Here is a 23735-nt window from a genome sequence, read left to right on the forward strand (position 1 = left end):
AAGGGAAGTCCCTCCCCACCCCGGTATCATCCTCGGAGCAGAGCTTACCCAGATTTGTTGATCAGCACAAGCTTCTCGATCCCCTGCGTTTCCCGGAGCTTTTTGGCCGCCTCGAGGTTGTCCACGATCACTTCATTGATGGTGTTGAGGATTGACACCACCGTGTCCTCAGAGAGGTTTTTGGCAGGTGTCTGCTGGCCTCCAGGCAGGTTCTTCACTAGGTTGGGGAAGGCATGCTTGCCTGGGAAGGATAAAGAGCTGGGCATGAGCAAGCAGGGAACAGCACTGAAGGGAAAACCGCTTCAGTGACCCATTTTGCTGTCTCTCTCCGCGGAGCTCAGCGCTCTCTGCTCTGGGTGAGGGCAGCACAGTGGGCTGATGCTGTGCTCACACACTTCCCCAGGAGCCAAGAGAAGGAGGAAGTTCCTGCCTGGCCCGCACGGATACAGGAGCGCGCCATGCTCACCGATGAGCTCCTTGTTGCGCAGGTCCACGGCCAGGTTGCGCAGGGCCCCCGACGCCGCCTTCACCACGCGCTCGCTGTCGTGGGGCAGGAGGTCGGCGATGGCGGAGAGCCCCTTCTCCTGGCGCAGGGCTGAGCGGATGTACCGGCCGTACTGCACGGGGGAGGCACAGGGCCACCGTGTCACCCGGGGCTGGCACCGCCGCCAGCCCCCCCGGGTGGTGTTCCCGGCTCCCCTTCCCTGTCACGCCGCCAGCTCCGTGGGCACTCACCGTCCAGCTGCCAGCGCACAGGTTCTGGATGGCTCCTGCTGAAGCCTCCAGGATGGCTGGAGTCTTGCTTTCCTTCAGGAGGGAGATGTATATCCGCACCACTTCTGGCTGGAAGAGGAGCTCGTAGCCTGCCAGGAGGACATGGGTAGGAAGGCTTTATCCAAGGGCTCTGCTAGCGTCTGCCTAATCCAAAGGGGCACTGCTGGGCAGATGAAGCTGGAAGCTTCTACCCAGGCTCCCAGGGGGCAGGATCTTTGGCACAGAGAGGGCCAAGATGCCCCAGGGTACCAGAAACCTCAGCCTGATCAGGGGCTGTGATTCACATGCAGTGAGACACTTGTCCCCAGAGGCTTCTGGGAATGACCCTTCCTCATTCTCATGGCTGGGGAACAATTCAGGACAGATTTTAACTTGAACTCCTGCCTGTTCTTCATGCCCAGGAGTGAAGAGCAGGCAAGAGGGCAACTGTGCTGGCAAGTCTGAGACCACCACAGAGGGCTGTGTCACTGCGCTGTCCCTCGGCCCTGGGGCACTCTTTCCCTCTGAAGCCTGTCCTGAGGCAGCGCTGACCTCATCCATGCACAAGATCCTCATAAGTACTGGCAGAGCTCATGTTTTATTAACAGGGCCTTGGGCATTCCTGCTCCAAATCCAAATTCTGCCCACTGGAGATGCTCACTTCAATGGGGAAACAGCTCCTCTCACTCACTCATCTCCCAGGCTGCTGTAGCAAAAGCTGCTCTGACACCAGGTCCTGCACAATCACTCAAGGAGCATACCTTTGGCTGGAGTTGTTCTTTTGGGAAAATCCACTGTGTCGGCACCAGGGTCTTCTGGGAGCTTTTTACCTTCGAAGGGCAAGTGAAGAGGTGTGAGACTCCTCCCCACCCGCCTCAGCCCTTTGCCACTTGCAGGAACAAGCCCAGAGGCGAGCTGAAGGCAAGCGACCAGCGTGTCGCAGGAGGGGACACTGGGGGCATTAGCCACACTGCAGGCAGAATGTGCCCAGCTGGGGAGGGGGGCAAAGAGAGCTGGAGAAAGCACCCAATTAAACCATGGAAAAAGTAAAACCAAGAGTGCACTCACCTCTGGAGAACCACTCGTCTATTGGTGAGGTGGAGAGAAGGACAGGAGAGAGAGGAGGCAGGAGGAGAGAAGTGCCGACAGCGTCATGGGGCAGATCATTTGGCAAGAAAGCAAAGGGAAGGGGAAGGGGCAACACAGGAGAAAAGGGAAGGCGTGGAATTAGTGGACATGTACCCATCACCATCCCGCCACCACAGACACCCACAACAGCTTGTGTCAAACGCTTTGGGCAAGCCAAGCAACAGCTCCCAGAGCCAAGGAAGCAGGAACCGCTGCGCCTCCAGAGAAAGCTGCCTGTCAGGCTTCACACGAGATGCCTGAGTAGGAGCACAAAGACCCCAGACCACCCTCAATCTGTCTGTTCCCCTCCCTCCCTCCCTTCCCTGCTGCTGCTGGCACACAAACCTTTGCCCTTCTTGGCCCCGAAGCAGCTGGCATTGTGGGGCCCAGTGTTGTTGGCAGGGACAAGGGGGGTCTCCTGGTAGCGCTCAGCGTGGGGGATCTCACGGTGGACTTGGTAGGACAGGTTCCTCAGCAGGCACACACAGTTCTCCACCAGCTGCGGAGAGAACCAGAGTGTCTGACTCAGACACAGGGAGCAGCACTCCAGGTCTGCAAGCACGGGCCCGGCCCAGCCTTCATCTCAAAGCTCAAGAAAAATTCAAGCCAGGACCTTATCCAAGCTGATCAGGAAGCCCTGAGTCAGGTGACAGTGTGGGGATGAGTGACACAATCAGGCCCCTGTTGGAGGGCCAACATTCCAAACCAAACTGCAGGCTGAGTGCCAGACACCTCCTGGTCCAAGAGCGCCAGGTGCACCCCACGCAGGCTCTCCCTTTCCCAACACCAGTCCCCCAAGTGGTACCTTGCTGTCCAGGTCCTTCTGGCCAATCTCAGACTGCACAATGTAGATCAGGGCGTCCACCAACCCATCACATTCCCGCAGCTTCCGACGGGCCTCACTCCGCTCCGAGCTCACATTCCTGGCAGGCAGAAGAGAACCCTCATGGGAGAGACAGCTGAGGGCAGGCGAGGGACAGCCCACACCCTGCACAGCTCAAGAGAGAAAACAGCTCCTGTAGCTCCTCTCACTGAGGGTACATGCCTCTAAATTCAAGGGCTGCACCACCAGCAGCTGTCTTCTGGGAGCAGCTGCTCCACAGTCCTCTGGAAATGCCAGGAACAGCCCAGAAGGAGCGTGGCAGCCCAAACCCAGGCCAGTGCTCTGCCAGATCCATACCTAAGGCAGCCAGCGGTGTTGGTAAGCACCGACTCCCACTCTATGTGGCGGGGTTTGGAATCTTCGTTGGGCTCCCGCTCCCAGCCGGAGCGGGGAATGACCACCTCATCGGTCAGGGCATGTAGTGCGTGATCCACGATGGCCATCTTGATGGAGTCGTGCGAGGACAGGTTCCACAGCGTCCCTGCAAGGCCACAAGTGGAAAGTGAGCGCTTGGCCCCTGACCACAGACGCACCCCAGGGGCCAGCCTGTCCTGCCCTCCCTGGAGCCACTACCTGTGATGACCTCGGTGAGGTCCATGTCGTGGGCCTTGCGCAGCAGGCGCACCAGCGCGGGCACCCCGTCGCAGTTCTTGATGGCGATCTTGTTATCCTGGTCCTTGCCGAAGGAGATGTTCTTGAGAGCTCCACAGGCGCCGTAGTGCACCTCCTTCTTGGGGTGATCCAGCAGCCCCACGAGCACGGGGATGCCCTTCAGCCGGCGCACCTCCGTCTTCACCTTGTCGTTGCGGTAGCACAGGTGCTGCAGGTAGGCGGCTGCGTTGGACTTGACGGCATCCAGCCGGAAGCTCAGCATGGCTATGACCTCCGGCAGCTCCGGCTGGCGCCAGTTCCCCGGGGCCGGGCCGCCTTTCCGCAGGCTGTCCAGGCTGGCCAGGCTGCCCCGCTCGTGCTGGGCCAGCGGGGCCCAGTAGTACCGGTCGGGGGCCACTTCATCCACCAGCATGTCTTCATAACTCCTAGGAGAGAGGGCAGAGGGATCTTGGTCTCTGATCTCTGCAGCACTGGGGCACAGGCAAGAGCCAGACCCACAGGCAAGGTGTGCTGTTACCCTGGGGACAGGCCGAGTTGGCCACACAGGATCCAGGGATCAACCTTGTGGCTCCCAGGGTATGCCTGGGGAAGAGCCATGGTTCCCAGACCCCTGCCCTGGCCAGGAACAGCTCATCCACGGACTGGCAGCACTGGGAATGAGCCCAAACAAGCACATAGAAGTTTAAAGTGTAACTACTGCCCCGCATGCCAAAGTAACATTTCCCACCCCCAGAACATACACCTCTCAAATCCCAGACTCTCCCTTTTTGCAGTCACTGGCACTATAGTCCTTCCCCCACCCAGGCAGAGGAATACAGTAGATTTCCAGCAGAAAGGGATGGGAGGGGACAGTTCAGTCATCCCTGCTGTGCTAGGGCACTGAGGACATTCAAGCAAGACCCAAAGAGAGTCTTCCAGTAGATTTCCAGTAGAAAGGGACGGGAGGGGACAGCTCCTGCTGAGCTAGGGCACTAAGGACATTCAAGCAAGACCCAAAGAGAGTCTTGTACCTCCACTCTAGCTCACACCTGCCCCAGGGCTGTTTATCCACCTACAAGAATGGTCCAGCAAGGTCCTGCTGCTGCCATCACTTCCCTTCGCTGTTTATCCACCTCCAGAGCTCCTGGATCAGGCACAGGCAGCTCTTGCCCCCGAGTATCCTGACAAGAATGGTCCAGCAAGGTCCTGCTGCTGCCATCACTTCCCTTCCTACAGCCTCTGGTACAGGACCTGCCCAAGAGTCACTTCCACAGTCACACATCCCTGGGCACTGTGGCACAGCCATGGTGTGGCAGCAGGCTGCCAGGCTGGCTTCCAGCAGGTCCCAGTGGGGACATGACCCATGGCTGGCTGCTCAGAGGTGCCGAGGAGCAGCAGCACGAGGCTGGAGCGAGACACAGCCACCAACACTTTCCAACACGGCTGGCAGCTGTCCCACTCCTGTGCCAAGACTCGCGCTCCCCCAAAAGGGAGCTCCCTGCCCACTGTGGTGCTGGATCCCACCCTCCAGTTGTGGAGGATCCCACCTCCTGCAGTGCAGGATCCCCTCCAGGAAAGATGGGGCTGGCAGGGAATGGGAAGGATCCCCTTCCCTCCTTCCCTGCAGAGAGGGAGCTCTGACAAGAGCCCCAGAGCAGGGACCAGAGCTCTCTGCAGCCGGTGGCAGCCAGCATGCACAGCATCCTGCGGCTCGAGGCGCTCCTTCGGCTCCGCGTGCCTGGCGAGCTGCCTCCCGAAGGAAGTCGTTAACAGCCAGGCTCCTGCTCAAGACAAACATCTCTGAGGCGGGGGGACGCTGCTCTCCCTGTTCCCATTCCTGTGAGCTGGGCAGCCAGTGTGGACAGTAACTGAGAAGGCAGGGGACAAGCCAAGTTCAACAGCACACGGATTCCACAGATTGCTGTGATCTTTATCACTCTGCCCGGGGAGAGGGAGAGCTGGCTCAGGGGCCCACCAACCCATCTTTCATACCCTGAGCCATTCCTGCAACTCCAACAGAACTGACCTTCTCCCTCTATGTGACCCACATACCCAGTCTCCCACCTGGCTGCAGTTCCTGCACTTGACTCCTGTAACCCCCTTCCTCCAGGACATGGAGCAGCAGGAGCACAGACACCTTCCTGTGCAGCAGAGAGGGCTCATGATCTCAAAGGCCACCCAGGACACAGCCCAGGAAAAGTACACAAGCCAGAGTCTCTGTCTGGACAAGCAGCCAGGCGTTGGACACGCTTATGTAACCTGTTCTGCCCAAGATGCTCCCTGAGGTACCAGACCTGATAGTCAAGTGTTCAAAACTGCCAACACTGGCTTGTCCTGGGCTGCCCAAGGAGGGAGAAGCCCGGAGCAGCCATGCCTGCCCTCCTGCAGCCGGCACAAGCTGCACAAAACGAGGAGGCTGAGCAAATCCATCCGGGTGAGCAACTGCCCCAACTGGTTCACCACAGCCCAGAAGCACCTGTGCTGGCACCAGCCACAAGGACAGACAAGGCTGCTCCTTCAGTCCCTCTGACAGCCAGGAGCTACCATGGATTTATAGTATGCACCTGGATCAGGGAGATCTCCACAGGGGCTGGCAAGAGCCTCCTTTCCCCCAAGTCTCTCCCTGTTGTCTCTGCTTTATGTCCCAGGATCTTAGGCTGCCTGTGCTAAGACTTACCTGTCTGCCTGGGCCCACTCTGGGGCACTCAGGAGGTGCTGGCACAGTCCCTTCTCCATGTCCAGGACTCTGTCTCAGCCCCTCACTCCATCACTACCTCACCATCCCCAGAGTCACCTCCAGCACCTGCCCAAAGCCCTGCTGACAACACAGCCAGAAGCAAATCAGGAAGCACCGCTTGTGCAGGGACAGCTGGCACAAGAGACCAATGGGTAGGAGTCATGGCCTCAGACAGGTGACATCCTGAATGCACGGCAGGGCAGGAAGGACTGCCAGGACCCTGCTCTGGCCTCTGAGGGCAGCACAGCCCAGCAAGCTGGAGGAGCCGCCATCACTACAGACACAGAAGGGGGAGAAGCTGCTGCTGCTGCCAAACAGGTTGAGCAGCTTCTCCCGCCCTGCCCTGCAGCAGGGTCGGGCTGTGCAGGAACGAATGCTCCCGGCCAGCCGAGCCCTGCTAACCCCAGCCTGGGCTAAGCTCCCCTTCCCAGGGCTGCCCTTGGCTCGGGGAGAGCACAATCATGGAACTGCAGCTGCTCCCGACACACAACCCACACAGGCACCGCTCCCAGATGGATGTGCCACACTAGAGCACACACAGCCCCGGTGGCACAGAGGGAAGAGCCTGGAGCTACATCCAGCTGCCCACTGGAACTCCTGACCGGCTCAATTAGCACCCAGGTTTAACCACCAATTAAAGCAGACAATTAGAAGCGGATGCAAGTTTTCTCCTGTGTGAGCCGCGCGTGACTCAGCTCACAGTGTTGCGTCCATGGTTCTCCTTCCTCCAAGGATGGTAAAGTTCAAGGGACCCCAAAGACTCCTGCCACATACCTGAGCCGCCGCCGAGCATCAGAGGGTGTGCCCGCCCTCCTGGCCGTGCCATAGTCAGACATGAGCCCGTAGTCCACGTCTTCAAAGCCCACGCTGCGCTGGTCATCCTCCAGGCCGTAGGGCTCGGGGTGGAAATGGTTGAGGTCCATGTTGCTGCCCCCGACGCGCACCTGGGGCTGGGGGCCGTAGATGTCCTGGCGGCTGGGGGCCCGGTAGGTGTCCATGGAGGGGCGGTAGCGCTCGTCGATGCGGGTGACGCGGGACAGGCTGCCGTAGCTGTGGTCGCTGCCCGGGTACCCGTCCTCGTAGGGGCGGCCGTAGCCGTCGGGGTAGTGGTAGTTGCGAGGGAGGGTGGCCGTGCCCGCCTGGCCCAGGTAGCTGCCGGGGCCCCCGTTGCCATTCTTGCGGAAGTTCCTGTCCATGGTCTGGACGTAGTTGCTGGTGACGGGGGACGTTTCCAAAGGCAGCCCGTCAGGCCCCACCGGCACCTGCTGCACCGTCCGGGTGGTCACGGTCTTCACCACCTTCTTCACCTGGAAGGGGTGACACACGTGCAGGGCATGCTCGCATCAGGAAACCCACCGTGTCCCTGTGTTCCCGGATTCCCCTTCCAGCCCAGCATTTTATTTCAGGTACATTTCACTCCCTGTTCCTGCTCATGGCAGAGCACCCAGCCACCAGGGTCCCTCACCATGCCCTGTCCCTCCATGGTGTCCCCAGGCCCGTACCGTGGTCTCTGTACGCCGAGTTGTCCCATCATCTGACGTCTCCACAGACACGACCGACATGGCCCCTTCCGGGTCCTCCTCCATGGTGTACGTCTCCTCCACGATCTGGCCCGGGTCCTGCATCCTGGGGATTGTGCTGTACAAGAGGTGGCTGTGGTCCTGAGGGGAGAAAGCAACAGGCAATCAGGCCCTGTCACCAATCTGGGCCTTCCTGGTGTCAGCTGTATGAGAGATCTTTCTTTACAGGGAGCCCTGATACCCTTGGGAAGAAGGTACTTGTAAGCCAGGGTGGCCACACGAGGAGCCCAAATCACCCTCTCCCATCTGGAATGGGGACACTGGGGCAGTGTCCTGCACCCTCCCACAGCAAGCAGGCTGCCCACAGCCAGAGGGCTGAGCTCCCCCTACCTGTGGCCCGTTGAGCTTCAGATCTGAATATTTCTGCCTTTCCAGGTCAGCATCGCCCAGGAAACGTCCGTTCTGAAACACAGCAGGGCAGCAGGCCCCTTACTACACTGGTGTCCCACATACCCACCCTGACCTCTCTGCAGGGCCCTGAGCAGCCCATCTCATGCATCTGACAGAGACACCCACCACGCACCCCACGGGAGCCCCCAGCAGAGGAACACCCTCCTCAGGGCTCTGTGCCACATGAAGCAAATCTCCTCTAGGTCAGCCTGGGCAAGAGTCGGAGGAGATACCCCGACAGCTCAACTCTCCCGCACGCTCCTGATGGAATGGCCACGTCCCTTCCCTGCTCCCCAGCAGGGCCCTGGACACCTTCCACATCTCCTGACGCAGGAGTCACCAGTGACCCCGGAGGCCCCCCGGACCTGAGAGAACCGCGCAGTGGCCGATCACAGGGTGCTGCTGTTTGACACTTGAACTCTTCCTCTGTCTGCCCTGCCCCACAGATCCCTCCTGGCACCACCACCTTCCACAGCCAGAAAGGCACCTGGCTCCTCCACACCACCATGCACCAGCCCTCCGAGCACCGCTCTCCAAGACTGAGTCTGAGAAAGTGAGGAGACGCCTCAAGCCAAGGCAGAGGAAACCACATTTCCAGCCCTGTAGAGAAGATCTCTCCCAGCCCTGGTTTGGCCATGTGGGGACACAGAGAGTCCAGGGATTTGCCCTTTGTCACACACAGAGGGAGACACACACCCCAGCCTCAGCATTTCAGCTGCCCTCCAAGCAGCCGAGAGGGATGGGGAGCAGAAATGCCCTGGAACTGAGCACAGCCAATCTCTGACCTTCCCAAAACCAGAGCAGAGCCAACCTGGCAGCAAGACCCTCCAGACTGTCACCGCCTCTCCTGAAGCCTCTGTCTGCCGAGGGAGGTCTGCACACCCCCAGACCGCCTCCAGTACACCAGTGCCACAAGAACAGCCGGGCCCTTCCTCCACCTCCCGTATCCAAGGAGGGCTGAGGGGAGGCAGCTCCGGGGGCTCCAGGAGCCTGTGCACGCCCCTCTGCCAAGGGGGTGTTTTACCTGGTGCCGCCGGGTGAGCGTGCCGTTGGCCAAGCCCGGGCCGGCGTCCTGTGGGGAGACCCGGACTCGCTCCAGCTGGGCTGAGACATGGCGCCGTTCCTCCTCCAGGGCCCGGGTCAGCTTCTCGAACTGTGCCTCCTGCTCCTTGACAGAGGCAAGGATGCTGGCGGTCGACTCCACTTCCGAGTCGTCCATGGGTGACGGGTGCCCAGGGTGGGCAGGGCGGGGGGCACGGGGAGGCACAAGCAGAGGCGGCTTGGTGTCAAGGTGAGGGTGGGAAAAATGAGCCAGAAGGGCAGGAGCCCCTCTCTTCACTGCACATGATTTTGGGGGAGGAAAGGAGGAGAGAAGAGCGGTCAGAAGAGACTGATTTCATTAAGACAGATTTTCAGAACAGGAAAAAAAAAAATCTTATGGCATTAACACCCGCTCCCACCCATCACCAGAGAGCTGGCAAGAGGGTCCTGGAGCAGGACTCAGATGCAAACTGCTCCAGCATTAAAGCTTGGAAAAGTGTCACTGTGGGAACGGAAAGTCCCCCCAGCGCAGCAAACAGCTGGGGCTGAGCCAGGTTCAGAAGAGCTGCTGTGGGCTGAGGGAACACCTCATGGGCAAGGAAAAGCTGCGGGCAGACAGTGCAGGAGGGGAGGGCATGTCCCTGGGGTGGGGCAGGGGACACTCCTGAAGAATGAGAAGTGACCCACATCCTACTGCTTCCTCCAGGGAAGGGTGGAGGGAGAGGGCCATGTTACTTATCTGCTCCCTCCTCCCTAGTATGGCAAGAAATGGGGAAACAGCCCTGGCTCCCCAGCTCCTTCCTAGCCAGGAAAGAGGATGGAATGAATCTTTAAGGGGGATCACATGAGCCCCTTTGATTGCTGTCAAAACTCACCGCCCTCCAGGGCTCTCCCTCCAAGGAACCTCAGCCCACAGACCTGGGAATGGGCTTCAGCCTGGACCCCTCCAACACCCCCGCCCAAAGGAGAACAGCAAGTGAGCCACAATCAACATTTTGGTACCGAAAGGCAATATTCTTCCATACAGACCTGTCAGAGGAGGAAGCTCAGGTTTGATTGGCAAAGGCACGGGACAGCCAGGTCTAGACGCAGAGAGTCATGGGAGAAACAGCCCAGCCACCACAGTGAGGAAGCAGGAGGGAAGAGAGCTGCAGGGACAGCGGGAGCAGGTCAAAATCACAAACAAGAAGCCCTAAACAGGAGGTAGGGTGGGCACAGAACCGGGAAAGGGGCACCTCTCTCCCACCCCCTCCCTCTGAGGGATGGGTCTGGAGGGCAGGTGGGGTGGCAAACGCGGCGCTGCTCCCACAACAGCCCCCCAAGCTCCACGGAGACTCCAGCAGCCCTCACTATTCCCACCGACGGGAGAACCGGCAGAGGCGGAGAGGAGCGGCCAGGGCTCAGCCTCCACCCCTCCCGCGCAGCCCGGCCGAGTCCCTGCAAGCCCGAGAGGTTTTCCCAAAGCTGTGCAGTCATGGCAGGCATGTGGGGACTCGCTCGAGCCGGGCAGGCAGCACAGGAGCTGCTTTCCCACGGTCTCCAGCAGCGGCTCTGCCCACTCCCCTCCCGGTGCCACCGCCCCAGAGGGCCGATAAGGACGACCCGGGGCCGAGAGCTCACGCAGGCATCATCATCCCTGTTCCCACCACCTCGTGCAGCCCCTCCAGACTCGTCCTGCAGCACATGCTGGTGCACAGCAGCTCAGTAAAGTCTTCTGATCTGTCAAACCCCTCCCCACTCCTCCTGTGGCTCTGCTCCCCAAAGCCTCCCTCGGGTACAGGCGCGTGTCAGCCACGGTGGCACCGCCGCAACGGAGCCCAGCCATGCAGGGTGGATCTTTTCCAAGCGCTTTGGAGGGCGCCCACAGCACGTTCCACCATCTGGTCACTGCCACTCTGTCATCTGCCTTCATCAATAAAAACATCCAGTTGCTCTACTTGTGCCCACATAGTGCCCAGCAGGAGAAGGAGCCGTGGCACAGCCACCCCAGGGAGAACACCCACCACCCTCTGGAGCTCAAGCAAGCTTTTGGAGGCTCCCAGACATGACTCCTGGCTCATGCACGCAGCTTTCCACCCCTCCCACCTTGCAACAGGTACTCCCTGAGGTTTTTCCAACAGATGGGCTCCCTGAGCCTTGTATGGAAATGTAGGGATGGCTCTGACCCTTGCTGCTCACCTGCACTGTGGATTTGCAGGATTCACCAAAGGAGAGAGCTGGTGCCTCCCAGAACAGTGCTGATACATCCCAACTTCTATCCATGAGTAACACCCCCTATCTCTGGTGGACTACCACCCACGTTAAGGAGGGGCACAGATCCTCAGCCTTTCCAGGACTCCCTGTTGGAAGGGGAGCGGATCTTTGCCACATCCCAGTGTTGTACAGCAAACCCTATGCAACTGCAGCATCCAAAATCCCAGCCAGCAGTCCCCCTGGCTTGTGAGATTTGTTTCCAGAGTGGTAAAGCAAACCCTTTAAAAGAGGGGAACTGGAGAAGCAATCCTCCACAACACGGCCTTGTCAAAGCAGCTGTGCTCCCTGGCCAGCCCTCAACTGTGCCAATGCAGAAGAGGCAGATTTTTAGGGCACAGGAGGGCAGAGGCTCCCTGAGTGCAATGAGAGACTTGGCTGGTCTGGTCTCATGAAGAGGATCATGCCTGCAGCAAGCGTAGACTAGCAGGGTCTGGATCTGTGGGAAGCATGGACAGGAGCCCCAGAAGATTCCCTCGGTCCCACATGGCTGCCAGGCAGGGCCCACACAGCCCACAGGGACACCCCAGCCCCAAATCCCCACCTCTGCACATTCCCTGGGAATGGGGCTGGGAAACATGGACACTAACAATGAAACTTGCAGGGCTGTTAGGGCCCCAGATAAGGGGCCAGAGCAGCTGTGAGGCTGTTTCCTTCCCGTCCCTTCCACAGGGAGTAAACACAACAGCAGGGGAAGGAACAGGACAGGTCCCGCACCCTCTGGCTCCAATGGATGCTCAAGGAGGGGCCACCTGAGGGTCTCCCAGCAGGATCAGGGCATATTAAAGAGAGAGACTCAGTGTCAGGGGGCTGCACTGCCTACCACAACTGCCATTCCTGCCCTGAGCACTGGACACAGCTCCATGATGGGCAAGAAGTGCCAGCAGAACGGGGTCTCTCCCAGTTTTCCTCCACCACCAGGACAGACCAGCTCCCTCTACTCTTGTTCCAGCCATTGTCTTCATAGATCTGGGATTAAAGACGTAATTACAGAGGGGCAGTGCCAGGTCCAGAGAGGTCAGCAAAAGCTGTCTCCTCCAACAGCCAGCACCATCCCAGCTGGAGAACAGCCATTCCCTGGGTTTGGCACACAAGCCCCAAACTTGGCCCTACACCCCCCAGCTGTGAGGAACCAGCCCCACATTGAGGGATAAGGCCCCTCAACACGTCCCAGTGCTGTCCGGGGCACTCAGTGGCCATCTCTGGAATGAGACAGGGAGGGCAGGAAGGGGAGAGCCTCAGCTATGCATCCTGCTCCCTCCAGCCAGTGAGCTACTCGTGACAGTGCAAAGCCAAGTACACAGGAACCCGCAAGGGTGAAATTCCAGGGATCGCTTTGCACCCATTCCCCTCCTCCTCCCCCCAGCCTCTGAAGATCCAACTACAGAGCATTCTTCAGAGCCAGACCCTGACCGGCTCTGAGGATGGCTCATGAAAGCCTTTTCATCATGAGAGAGGCACTTGCTGACACACCCGTTACTTAAAAACCCCAGCAAGCCAAAAATATTTCAGCTGGCTAGTTCAGGGCAAACCAAAAAGCCTAAGGACAAAGCACACCCTGAGCAGCTTCACCCCAGGGCAGAATACTCTCTGTCCCCCCAGCAATCAGTACGAGGGGATCCCAGGAAACAATGCAGCCACCCAGGAAGTTTCACACCTAATCGCCCTGGCTCTGTCTCCCAACTTCCTGGCACCAACCCACCCTGTGCTGTGCCCACAGGTCCCAAAGCCAGAGCGGGTCCACTGGAGAGATGCCACAGAGCGTGGGGAGCAGAGCCCCTTTGCTGGCCAGGAAGCAGCTGCCAGCCCACCTGTGCATGGAACTTCCCCATCACAATCTTCCCATCTGGATAAAGGCTTGGATACAGCCAGACAGGCACCCCAAACCCTGAGCCCTCTACAGCTCTTCCGCTGCAGCCAGCTGTGACACAGCAGGTTCTTCCAAAACCTCTCACCCCAGCTTCTCCAGCAGAAGTGCCTTCCCACAGAATAAATCCTTTGCCTGGAAAAATAAATTTCCAGGGCCAAACCACAGACATACCCACCTAGAGTTCACCTGCACCCTCCCGTGCCAGAGGATGGAGTCCAGGCCTTGAAGGCTCCCAACCAGGAGTGTTTTTCTGGAGTCTGCCACAGAAAGATTAACCCCAGGGCCCAGACCGAGCCAGCAGATGGGGAATTGTACTCCACAGGCCAGGGAAAATGGACAAGATCCGGCAGATAAGACTCAGACTGAAAGCTTGACAGGCAGCACTGCTGCAGCACAGGGGATCTCCGGCACAGTCCTCTACATGGATTCTTCCAACAACCTGCTCCAGCCCTGCTCCATGCCCTGAGTTCCTGGAGAGCTGTCACCCAAAGGTCTTGGGATGCCCAGGGCTAAGGCTGCTGCCTCAGCACAGAACACTATGGGCAAAGTCCAGCCCGAGCTCCTACAAAGTCAGAATCTCCTCTGCCACATCATCCCCACCCCAGCACCCTGCTAAGGGACACACCAGGTGCTCACTGCCATTGTCCTGCTGCCACCAGGGACGGGGAATAGCTCAGTTTGCCACATCCCAGCTCTTCACACAGCTTCACTGCTTGTTTGTGACCCCCAGACACCTGTCCAGCACATGGCAAGGTTTGTCACCAGGGTCAGACACCCTTGGTAGCCCCCCACACCATGAAACCTGAGCAAAGCCTTTCTCCAGCTCCATCAGAGTCAGGACAGACACAGCCCCTCATCCAGACTGGCTGTGCCAGACTGGGGCTCCTGGGCCAGACCCACCTGCCAGGCTGACAAAGAGGGATGCGCTTCCTGAGGAATTCTGCAACACAGTCCCCAACTCCAATAACTGGCCTTTCTCTCTCAGCCCACGGGCCTGAGGAGAGCCAGCTGGCTGCCCACTCTCTGAAAGCTCTCAGCACCAGATCCCATCCTCGAGAGAGAGAAAGAGGAAGCAACAAATCCTCCTGGTTTCAGCTGCCTATCATGATGCACTTAGGAAAAACTGAATCTCCATCAATAATTCAAACCTGCAATTGTCCGAGTGCTTGCAGTGCACTTGCTCTGCACAGGCTCACAGCCCTGCTAATTCACCACAGGCTTCTGGTCAGTCTCAATTACCTAAAAAATAAATGAGCCGGCATCCTTGGCATCTTTCCCCATGCCAAGCACAGGCCCCAGGCTCACAGATCTATCCTCAGACCTCAGCCTGGCTGAAGCAGCAGGGCACAGGAGGGGAGACCACAGGCCCAGGCTCACCTGCTCCTGTGTCCAGCTCAGGACACCAATGGCTCTCAGGCCATTGGGGGAAGCAGGACAGCTGATAGTGGGCAGTAGATCCGATATCCCTGTGCAGGTGAAGGAGAGTTTTGGCTGTTTCTCTCCCAACCCCAGAGGCACGAAGGTGCCCACAGCCATCACCTCAGAGCAGCCCCCTGGAGGGACCCCTGCCCAGGCTGACACATCTTTGCTGCCAGGCTGAGTGAGAACCCTTGCTCCCACTCCCCAGCCTACCCTGGCCCTGCCAGAGCCTACATCAGGGGAGAGGTTTCCCCACCTCCTGCCCTGAGCTCCAGCTGCCTCCATGGCCCCCAGGAGGTCTCTTCCTCCAGGCAGGTCACAGAGCACAGTGGACTTCAGACAGGCTGGCAGCTGGCCAGAAAAGGGCTGCTCCAGCAGCAGGTTGGACACCGCCTTGGGCGCCTGCCTGCTCCGGCCCAGCCGCACCTTCCCCGGGGGGAGCCGTGCCCCAGGTGCCGGTCACGGCAGGAGCCCGCAGGTGAACACCCAGGAGTGGCGCCGCGGGCAGGGACACGCAGGGAGCCGTTCCTCCTCCGCCCTTCACACCCAACTGGTTGGACTGGCGGCGAGATCGCCACCTGGCCTACCTCACCTGCCGCCCCCAGTGCCAGGGATGATGGCCACGTAGCCGGGATGGGTTGGGAAAGCCTCTCTTAGGAGAGGGGAGTCACCTGGAGATGCAAGCCAAGCGCAGATCGCACCTTATAAGGGAGCGGGCTGGCAGCCAGGGAGCAGGATGAGGAGGGAGTGATAAGGACAGGGTGGGGCTGAAGGGGAGGAAGCAGGAGGAAGCAGGAGCGTGGGTCGTTCCCTCAGCCAGGGCAGGGGGCCGAGAAAGGAGATACCCATCGGGTCTGCAGGACGGGTCTGGACACAGCCGACAGTTGTGAAACACGGGCAATCCCTGGGGAAGGGATCTGTCCCTGGCTGCGCTGAGGTCACCGGAGACCGGTGCCACCCCAGCAGGGCGCAGAGTGAGGCAGCCGAGCACGGAGCAGAGTAGGGTCGGCAGTGGAGAGCAGGGATTGTTCTGCTGGAATGCCAGCAATCTTGCGGCGGGGCAGCTGTCCTCTCAGGCACGCCGGGGGCCACTCGCCCCTCTCTGAGCACAGCCCAGGACACAGCATGCCAGGAGCTCCCTCCCTCCAGAAAGAAGAGCCGGGAAGCTGCCGACCCTCTGCACCAGCCATGGAGCACCATGGGGAGAGCAAGGGAGATGAGCTTCCCTCGGCATTTGCAGGGAGGAGAGGGGCACAGGAGGGCAGCCAAGCCGCTGGGCTCCAGGCTCTGTCCACCCGCAGCCCCCAAGCGGGACGGCCACAGGGCTGGAGCCTTCCTGCCAGCAACATCCTGCTGCATCCCACTGCCCACGGACACCTCAGCAGCCCTGCTGCCACGGGGCACTGCTGTGAGGGTCCCCACCCTGGGGACAGTAGCAAGCAGGGTCCCTGCCACCTCTCTGCACCAGCCCCGCGGCTCACGCCCCCAGGCCCAGGAGATTCACATGTCGGGAGCCCTGCAGCAGCACAAAGGCGGCTCTCTCCTCGCTGTGGGAATTCGCAGCTGAGCGCTCGGCAGGGACAAAGGGATTTCACAGGCACATCCCCAGCCGGCGGCCGGCCTCCCTCCCCCCGGCGTCCCCGCTTCCTGTCACAGTAGCACCAGACCTCGGGGGCGCAGCAGCAAACAAACACCCAGCGCCGGATTCTGGGAATGGGGCCAGAGCATTCCCGGGGCAGGCCACGCTCCGGCAAGCCAGCGGGCTCCTGCTTCACCCCAGCGGCTCCCGGGCAGGGGGAGGCAGCAGCCCCCGGCTCTGCCACCACGGCCCGAGGCGGGCAGGAGGACTGCAGGGCAGCCCCCTGCTCCACCCAAGGAACAGTGGCCACCTCGACGGGGGACATGAGCTGTCCCCACGGCCACAAGGCTCAGTGGACGCTGGAGCTGAGCTGAAGGTCAACGCGGCCCCCCAGGCTCCAGCCACGCCAATGTCCCTGCCCTTCACCCGTGCCCCCACCCTCTGCTGGGCTCAACTATCCCATTCAGCTGCCTCTCTCCCGCAGGGAAAACAAACACACCAGAGATAAGGGCCATATTGGCAGAGTCCAGGGAGCAAAGTCCCCTCCCTCAGTGAGACCCGAGGCTGCCTGCCCAAGCCGAGGGCACGGCAGATGGGGGAAACTGCTCTCACTAGCTCCCCATCCCAGGGGCAAATGAGCTACTCCAGAGCTCACATGTGCTGCTGGCTGTGCCCAAGCAGAGAGGCTGCAGTCTGGTGGCCAGCATTCCCAGCAGGATTAGGGGCAGCCTCCCTTCATCAGGCCACGGGCACAAGCAGCTGCAGCTACCTGCGCCGGCCCAGCACCCAAACACATGGATTTCGGACCTTTCGCGGGCATAGAGCCCTTCCCACAGCCCTCTTCCCAAGGAAGTCACTTGAGATCATTTCCTGTCACACACCTGCAGCCCCAGGAACTGGTCCTGGCTTCCAGGCCCTGCTCCAACCAGTGGACAAAGAAACAGGGTCTGGAAGCACAGGGCAATTTCACTGGCACCAGCACAGGACCTGCACCACTGGGGGCAGCCAGCACTATCTGCCTTTCCAGCAAGTCACCCAGGAACCGTGACCAGGAGTGGGGAGAAGGGTAAGAGACAGGGCTCCCTAGTCTTCCCAGAAACCCCACATGGGGTCTCCCCACCCAAAGAGTAACCAGGCACCCCTGAGGCAGACAGGGAACCCTTCCCTCTTCCAGAGGAGACAACCTCCCCTCCCCACACTGAGCAAACAGGTGAAGTAGCATTTGGTGAGGGAGTGGCCAGGAGGGAATTGCCGAGATTAAGACAAGCCGGCCTGAGGGAGCGGCCCAGGAGTGGGACCCCCTGTCCCCTCCCCGAGCCCCAGCCAGCCCGGACTCCCTGAGCAGGTAGGGCGGCCACAGGCTGAGTCAGAGCACAAACCACGCGGGGCTGGGCTGAACGCCCCGGCTCAGCATGACCTCATCAGGTGCCCGGTTTCTGCTGGAGATGGCTCCGAGGGCCCTGCCAAGAGCAGTAATGAATGGGTGAAGGAAAGCCACTGGAGAAGCATCAGGCAGGAGCCAGGGAGTGAATCACGGCCGGAGGTGGGGAAAGGGGGTGCTGCAGCAGGGTGACAGCAAGTCCCCCAGAGCGCTCCAAGGCCCCACAAGGTGCACACACAGGCCAGCAGGAGCCAGCACTCACACAGAGCAGCAAGGGACAAACAGGACAGTGGGCCAGCAGGACTCCATCCTACCCAGCCCCCTGCCCAAACTGTTTGCACCCCCGGCTCTGACAAGCACCTTCCCAGGCTCCTGTGCGAGCCGAAGGGAAGGAAACCTGCGCTTCCTGGTCAGACAGGAGATGACATCGTGGCTTCCCTTTCCTGCAAATTTCTAAACACGACGTCCTGCCAAGGGCCACTCCCCACTGCCCCTGGCCTGCATGCAGACGATCTGGAACCAGGCTGGGAATGCCAGGCATGGGCACCACCACCAGCCCAGCCTCAGCCAGCTGTGCCAGCCAGGAGGTCAGCATGGCTCAACCAGGAGACCAGACGGCTGGCCTTCCAGCTCGCTGGAAGCAGTCTGCCCCCAGGGAACACATCTGAGGTTCTCACCCATAGTGCTATCACATTCCTGTCCAGGGCTGGGAGCATCCGATGATGAGAGCGTGGAAGATGTTTTCCAACCCCTCGAGGCTCTGGCTGTGCCTGCCATGCCCCAGAGATGGGTTGGTTACCTGCAGAGCTACAGGAGCACCAACACCACAGCCCCAGCACAATGTGTGCCCCCTAAGCCAGCTCTCCAGCCTCCCTCCCTCACACACCTCATCTCCTTGGTCTGCTCAATTCCCTCAGAGCTCCCTGACACTGTGGGGCTGCCAAGGCTCCTAAAGGCAGGACAGGGCACCCTGGAAAGCCAAGCATGAGTCGCCTCAGAGCTCTCATTGCTGCCAGAGTTTTGCACTGCAGGCCCATCCACCTGCCCTTCACAGGGTGGCTCCTCTTGCTGCAGAAAGGAGAACGGAGAAGGGAAGTGAGTGGTTTTCCACTGCAGCCAGCTGCTGGGGACAGACCCTGGGCAGAGATCAGGGGAGAGCAGGTGGCTCTGCCACACCAGGGTGTTCTGGAGGTAAAAGCAGGCAAAAAAGAGAAGAGAGAGTAAGGATGGCACAAAGCCAATGTGGAGAAGGCAGGCTCCCCACATCAGAGAGGATTTCTCCCAGAAACACCCTGGGCTCTCCACCTCCTCCCCCTCAGACCCCAATGAGCAGGAGGGGGACAACATCTCTCCCCCTGCAGCAAGCCGGCCAGCCCACAGCCAAGCCAAGCATGGCAAGCAGCAGCCCTGCATGCAGCAACACGCTCGCAGGAATGTGTTACTCCACTGGGCAAGGGGCCTGCCAGCAACATGCAAACACCCCCGGTGACCCACCCTTCCAGGTCGGAAAAACTCGTCTTTGCAGTTCCACACACTCCCTCCCACCCACAGCAGATACCCACATGCAGCCCAGCACCACCGCCTCCCCTTTCCGACTGGGCCAGGACCGGGGCAGGGAGCACAGGGAAGCAGCCGAGAGAGCCAGGGGCTCTTCTCGGAACAGACCAGCCCCAGCGCCACACGAGATGGGGCTGAGAGGAAAAGGGATTGTCTGGGGACAGTGAGACGCCTTCCTCCTTCTGGATGGGCGGGAACCAGTTCCCCATATTCATCCAGTCCAAGGCCATCCAACTCACACAGGGGGCCACCTTGCTCCCTCCCCCAGGTAACCACTCTCCTATGCAGGAGGTGCTTTCACAGCTGCAAAAGCTGTGAGAGATGAGGGGAGAAGAGAGAGCTGCCCTCCCACTGCCCACTCCTGCTGCTTTCTCCCCACGCCTGGTGCCCACAGCCCAGCCCTCGGGGACCCAGCAGTGGCAGGTACAGCTGAGGTGTGTCCAGGAGGGCCAGTGAACTTTGAGCAGCATTTACTGTGACCAGGGCCAACGCCCAGAGGAACAGGAGCAGTCAGGGTCAGGATGGAGGTACGGGAACAGCTCCTGCCCTCACACACACGAGCCCAGCACGCTGCTGTCACCAACCCCAGCCCATGCAGGGGCATCTCATGCAAGCCTGGAGCTGCAGACGTTTCCAGAGCACCACCATCCTGGCCAGGCTATAGGAGAGCTCTTCCCAGGGCTTGGCCCTTACCCCAATTTGCCTGAACCCTTCCCTGTTTGTGCTGGAAAGCTAGGCACACTTGGACAAGCACCCCACCAAGATTGGTACCACAGCAGAAATTCTCTGTCCCATCAGCACAAACATCTGGGCACAGACCTGCTAAAATCAAACTCATGGCAAGCCTGGCTCAGGTCCTCAGGCCTGCACTGGCACAAGCATTCTTGCAGTAAGAGCTCTGCAGTGCTAAGTCACCATGGACCTGCAGCGTGAGGTTAGGGACACTGGCACAAGTTCCTGGGCACCACTCCTATGAGCACCCCCTGGCAGGGATGCACATCTCCCTCAAGGCAGCAGGAGCTGGTGTGGAGGGCTGGGCAGCAGGGACCAATTGTTCCCACCTCAGTCCAAGGTCCGTACTTGGACCTATGGCAGACGTCCCACTGCCAACCTCCGACCAGCAGCTGCTCTGGGCTGGGAAGAGCAGACGAAAGCAGAGGTGACTGGCACCCTAGTTAAGGGTTGGCCCATCCTGGCACCACGCCTGGCAGCTTGCGCTCCTTAGTCACTGGTTTGCCCCCACACCCAGCAGAGCCAACTCATCTCACCTCTCCTTGCACAGCACACCACAAGGAAGCAGTATTTCTCACAGGGAAAAGTTGCTTCCTCCACAGGCAAAGGGAAACACTGGCCCATCCTGGCACCACGCCTCGCAGCAGCTTGTGCTCCTTAGTCACTGGTTTGCCCCCACACCCAGCAGAGCCAACTCATCTCACCTCTCCTTGCACAGCACACCACAAGGAAGCAGTATTTCTCACAGGGAAAAGTTGCTTCCTCCACAGGCAAAGGGAAACAGGAGGATCACACTGCACCCACTGCCACCCCAAAAGCTGAAGGCACATGGGAACACAACAGAGCACATTAACCCAGAGGTCAGGCCCCACATGCAGCAGTCACTGGACAGGGCAGAGGGGACAGGCACTCCTGTGCCAAACGAACACCAGCAGCCTTCCTGGAGGGAAGGAAGGAGGATTAGCAACAAGCACAAGACAGGCAGGAGCTGGACAGACTCATCAGCCTGCTGCTGGGGGTTTCCAACACAAGAACTGGCTCTAAAAAAAACATTTCCTCCCCAAACAGCCTCCTCATATGATATAAGGCAAAGAGAAGGTTGTGGCCACCTCGGAAAACTTGAGGACTTTGGTCGAGAGCCCGTAAATCCAACCCCTTTCTGACAGCCTCGCGGTGAGGCACATTCCTGAACTCTGTGCCAGAGGACAACCTCCTCCACTGGCCAAGCCCTGTGTCACACACAGAGGAGTGCCTGAATTGCCCAGGTTCAGGTTTTGTCATCACATCCAGGCAACACCTGTTGTCTTCTATTGACCCAAACCAGCGCTGGGTTCCGCTTCTCCCTGTCAGCGAGGCAGGGACAGGACACAGCCACAGTGCTGCAGAGACACGAGTTCAGAGCCAGGAGAGCTCTGTACTTCCCTGGAGACAGCATCACCACAGTCTTGGGAAAGGGCTCTGTCCTTGCCAACAGTAAATGAGAGACAGTTTTGAGGGGTTGTTGGGAAGGGAAACCAAGAGCTTTACCCAGCATTTTCCCCCTAAGGCCACAGACATGGTAAGCTATTTTGAGAAGCCAATAGCCTTCCAGGCATGATCCAAGCCACACTATTATTTTCTGGGTGTCCTAAAGCCACCTCCACTGCAGATACAATGGGCCAAGGTCTTATCTCCGTGCCAGAGGCTGGAGGAGGGAAGAGATGAGAGGCAATCCAGGGACAGACGCCGGCTCCGCGGTCTGGGCTGGACCATTCATCTGACTCCCAGCCCATCTTTAGGGAAGGGATGGCCTCAAGGGCTCCTCAACCACAACGATCAGGGCCTGACCTCTGCTTCGGAAGGGAGGAGGCTCACCCCTCTGCGGCAGCCCAGGCAAGCCCAGCATGCTCCACTGAGCGAGCGCTTTCATCCTCCCACCGCTTCCAGGAAGGTTCCGCACTTCCAGCAATGCTGCACACGGCAAAGGACGGTCGTCTGCACACTCAAAGAGTCCAGCCAAACTCATCCAAGTGGAAGAGCAGATCCTTAAAAACTGCCTTTATGTTGTTGACAGAGCATGAGCAAACAGCAGCAGGTAAGGAACCTGCCTCAAGAAAGCCCTGGGAGCAGGATGGAGCCGACAAGGTAACCCTGGAGAAGACAACTAACAATTTTCCTGCCTGGGCTCTTGCCACCGACCTGGCGGACACGGCCCCGCTCCATTGGCAGGAGCCCCAGCAGAGGCTGGAGCCTGGGAGTCACCAGCCAGCTGCTGACCCCACCTTGCCACATCCAGGAGAGAGAGGGCATGGAAGCTGAAACTTCAAACAGAAGCTGCGAGCATGGCTTACAGGATCCCAGCACGCTTGCAAAGCTGCGGACAAGCTCAATTCTCCACACCAAAGACCTGGACAGTCACATCCAAAAGCACCTGTGCAGCGCAGGGAGGGCATCAGTGAAACTACACATAGCTGCAGTTCAATACCATCACAAGGCTCCGTGCACCCAGATGATTCTCTCTGGCTGACCGGGAGCTGGGCAGAAGCCTGGGTGCCACAACCCTGGGAGAGAAGCCTCCAGCTCCTGCTGGTCACAGGACAACCCAGGCCCGCCAGACAGCGCCCTGTGAGCCCCATCGTCACTGGCTCCATGGAAGGGCAAGGGCACCGAGCCCTTGGAGGGAGAGAGAGGCACTCCAGGAGGTCCACCCCTCTCTTCAACAATCAGAGGAAGCTTTGTTGTCCAGGCTCCCTCGCCCAAAGCCCAGGGCCATAACGGAGGTGCCCCACCTCCCTTCTGCCAGCCCGCGGGTGCCTCACAGATGCCAGCAGCCCTCATGACTGAGAGGCGCCCAAACTTTCTCACCCCAAGCTAAGTCTCCTCTCTGCAACGCTCCGAGGAGGCACAGCAATGCCCACCGTGCAGGGCGAAGCGATGCCGGGAACGGTCACCGGAGAAGGCACGACGAGCGCTGGGCAGGGGGGAGGCAGCCGGGCTGTCGCAAAATGACAGGGTGGCCAAGGGAGACTCAGAACGAACCGGCGGCTGAGCAGACCCCCGAGGCCGGCTCCGGCACCGTCCTGCCTCCTCGGGAAGCGTTTCGCTGTCGCTTGTGAGCTCGGGCGGACGGGCCTGTCGGGCTGTTTTGAAGCTCAGAGCGATTCCATTAGGAGGAGCCGCAGCCCCACCCGCACACTTGACCCCCCCGGGCACACCGGCCCCTTCCCCGGCAGAACAAAGGCGCAGGCGAACGACACACCGGGCGAGGAGCCCCTGCGCAGACCGGCAGAGCCGAACTGGGCGGCCGAACGCAGAGTCAGAGAGCCGGACCGTGCCTCGACCGAGACCCCGCGGAGGGACCCAGCCCCGATCCCCGCCCGAGTGCGGGGGGGCCCGCCGGTGCCGGCCGCGGGAAGCTGGCACACGGGCCGCCTTTGTTCCGGGCAGGGCGAGCGGCGGCGGCCCCGGGCGGGGAGCGGGGCGGCCGCCCGGCCCAGCCGCCTTTGTGTCGCTCCCCGCGGGCTGCCGGGCGCCGCCAGCGCCCGGGGCGCGGCCGCGCCTGGCACGGGTTCCCGGGCCGGACGGGACTCCCGGGACCCGGTACCGACCGGCCCCGGCAGGAGAGCGCGGCCAAGCCCCGATCCGGCCCCGCCGAGTGAGGACCGGCCCGTCCCGCCCCGCCGCCGCCGCGGGGGCGTGCGGCGCCCGGCAGGCGCCGGCCCGCACCGGCTCTGCTCCCTCCCCTCTGCCCCCTGAGCGGCGGCACGGACGCCGCGATCGGGACTCACCGTGGCCGGGCTCCTCGGCGGACGGGCGAGGGGGGGCGGTCCCGCCCCGCGGCGGCGGCGATCCAGGCAACACCTGT

The 23735-nt window shown here is 60.4% G+C and overlaps 1 protein-coding gene across 9 annotated transcripts in view; it reads right to left on the reverse strand.

Moving 5' to 3' along the window:
• CTNND1 (catenin delta 1) overlaps positions 1-23735 on the reverse strand; it is a 28936-nt gene that overhangs the window by 3438 nt on the left and 1763 nt on the right. For 2 of the 9 annotated variants that reach the window (XM_041402177.1, XM_041402175.1), the window contains exons 1-15: positions 23659-23718; positions 10133-10251; positions 9087-9400; positions 8003-8074; positions 7595-7753; positions 6867-7399; positions 3338-3801; positions 3062-3245; positions 2687-2804; positions 2227-2380; positions 1822-1839; positions 1515-1583; positions 736-863; positions 467-617; positions 49-241 (exon numbers count right to left, since the gene is read on the reverse strand). In XM_041402177.1, coding sequence (XP_041258111.1) covers positions 49-241; positions 467-617; positions 736-863; positions 1515-1583; positions 1822-1839; positions 2227-2380; positions 2687-2804; positions 3062-3245; positions 3338-3801; positions 6867-7399; positions 7595-7753; positions 8003-8074; positions 9087-9281 — 2438 coding nt within the window. In that variant the 5' untranslated portion in view covers positions 9282-9400; positions 10133-10251; positions 23659-23718. Of the gene's footprint in view, positions 1-48; positions 242-466; positions 618-735; positions 864-1514; positions 1584-1821; positions 1840-2226; positions 2381-2686; positions 2805-3061; positions 3246-3337; positions 3802-6866; positions 7400-7594; positions 7754-8002; positions 8075-8188; positions 8949-9086; positions 9401-10132; positions 10252-23658; positions 23719-23735 lie in introns of those variants that run through there. The other 7 variants (XM_041402176.1, XM_041402179.1, XM_041402178.1 and 4 more) reach the window with 7 other exon arrangements.

This window comes from Onychostruthus taczanowskii, unplaced genomic scaffold, assembly GCF_017590055.1.
Source record: "Onychostruthus taczanowskii isolate IOZ18803 unplaced genomic scaffold, ASM1759005v1 scaffold195, whole genome shotgun sequence".
NCBI lineage: Eukaryota > Metazoa > Chordata > Aves > Passeriformes > Passeridae > Onychostruthus > Onychostruthus taczanowskii.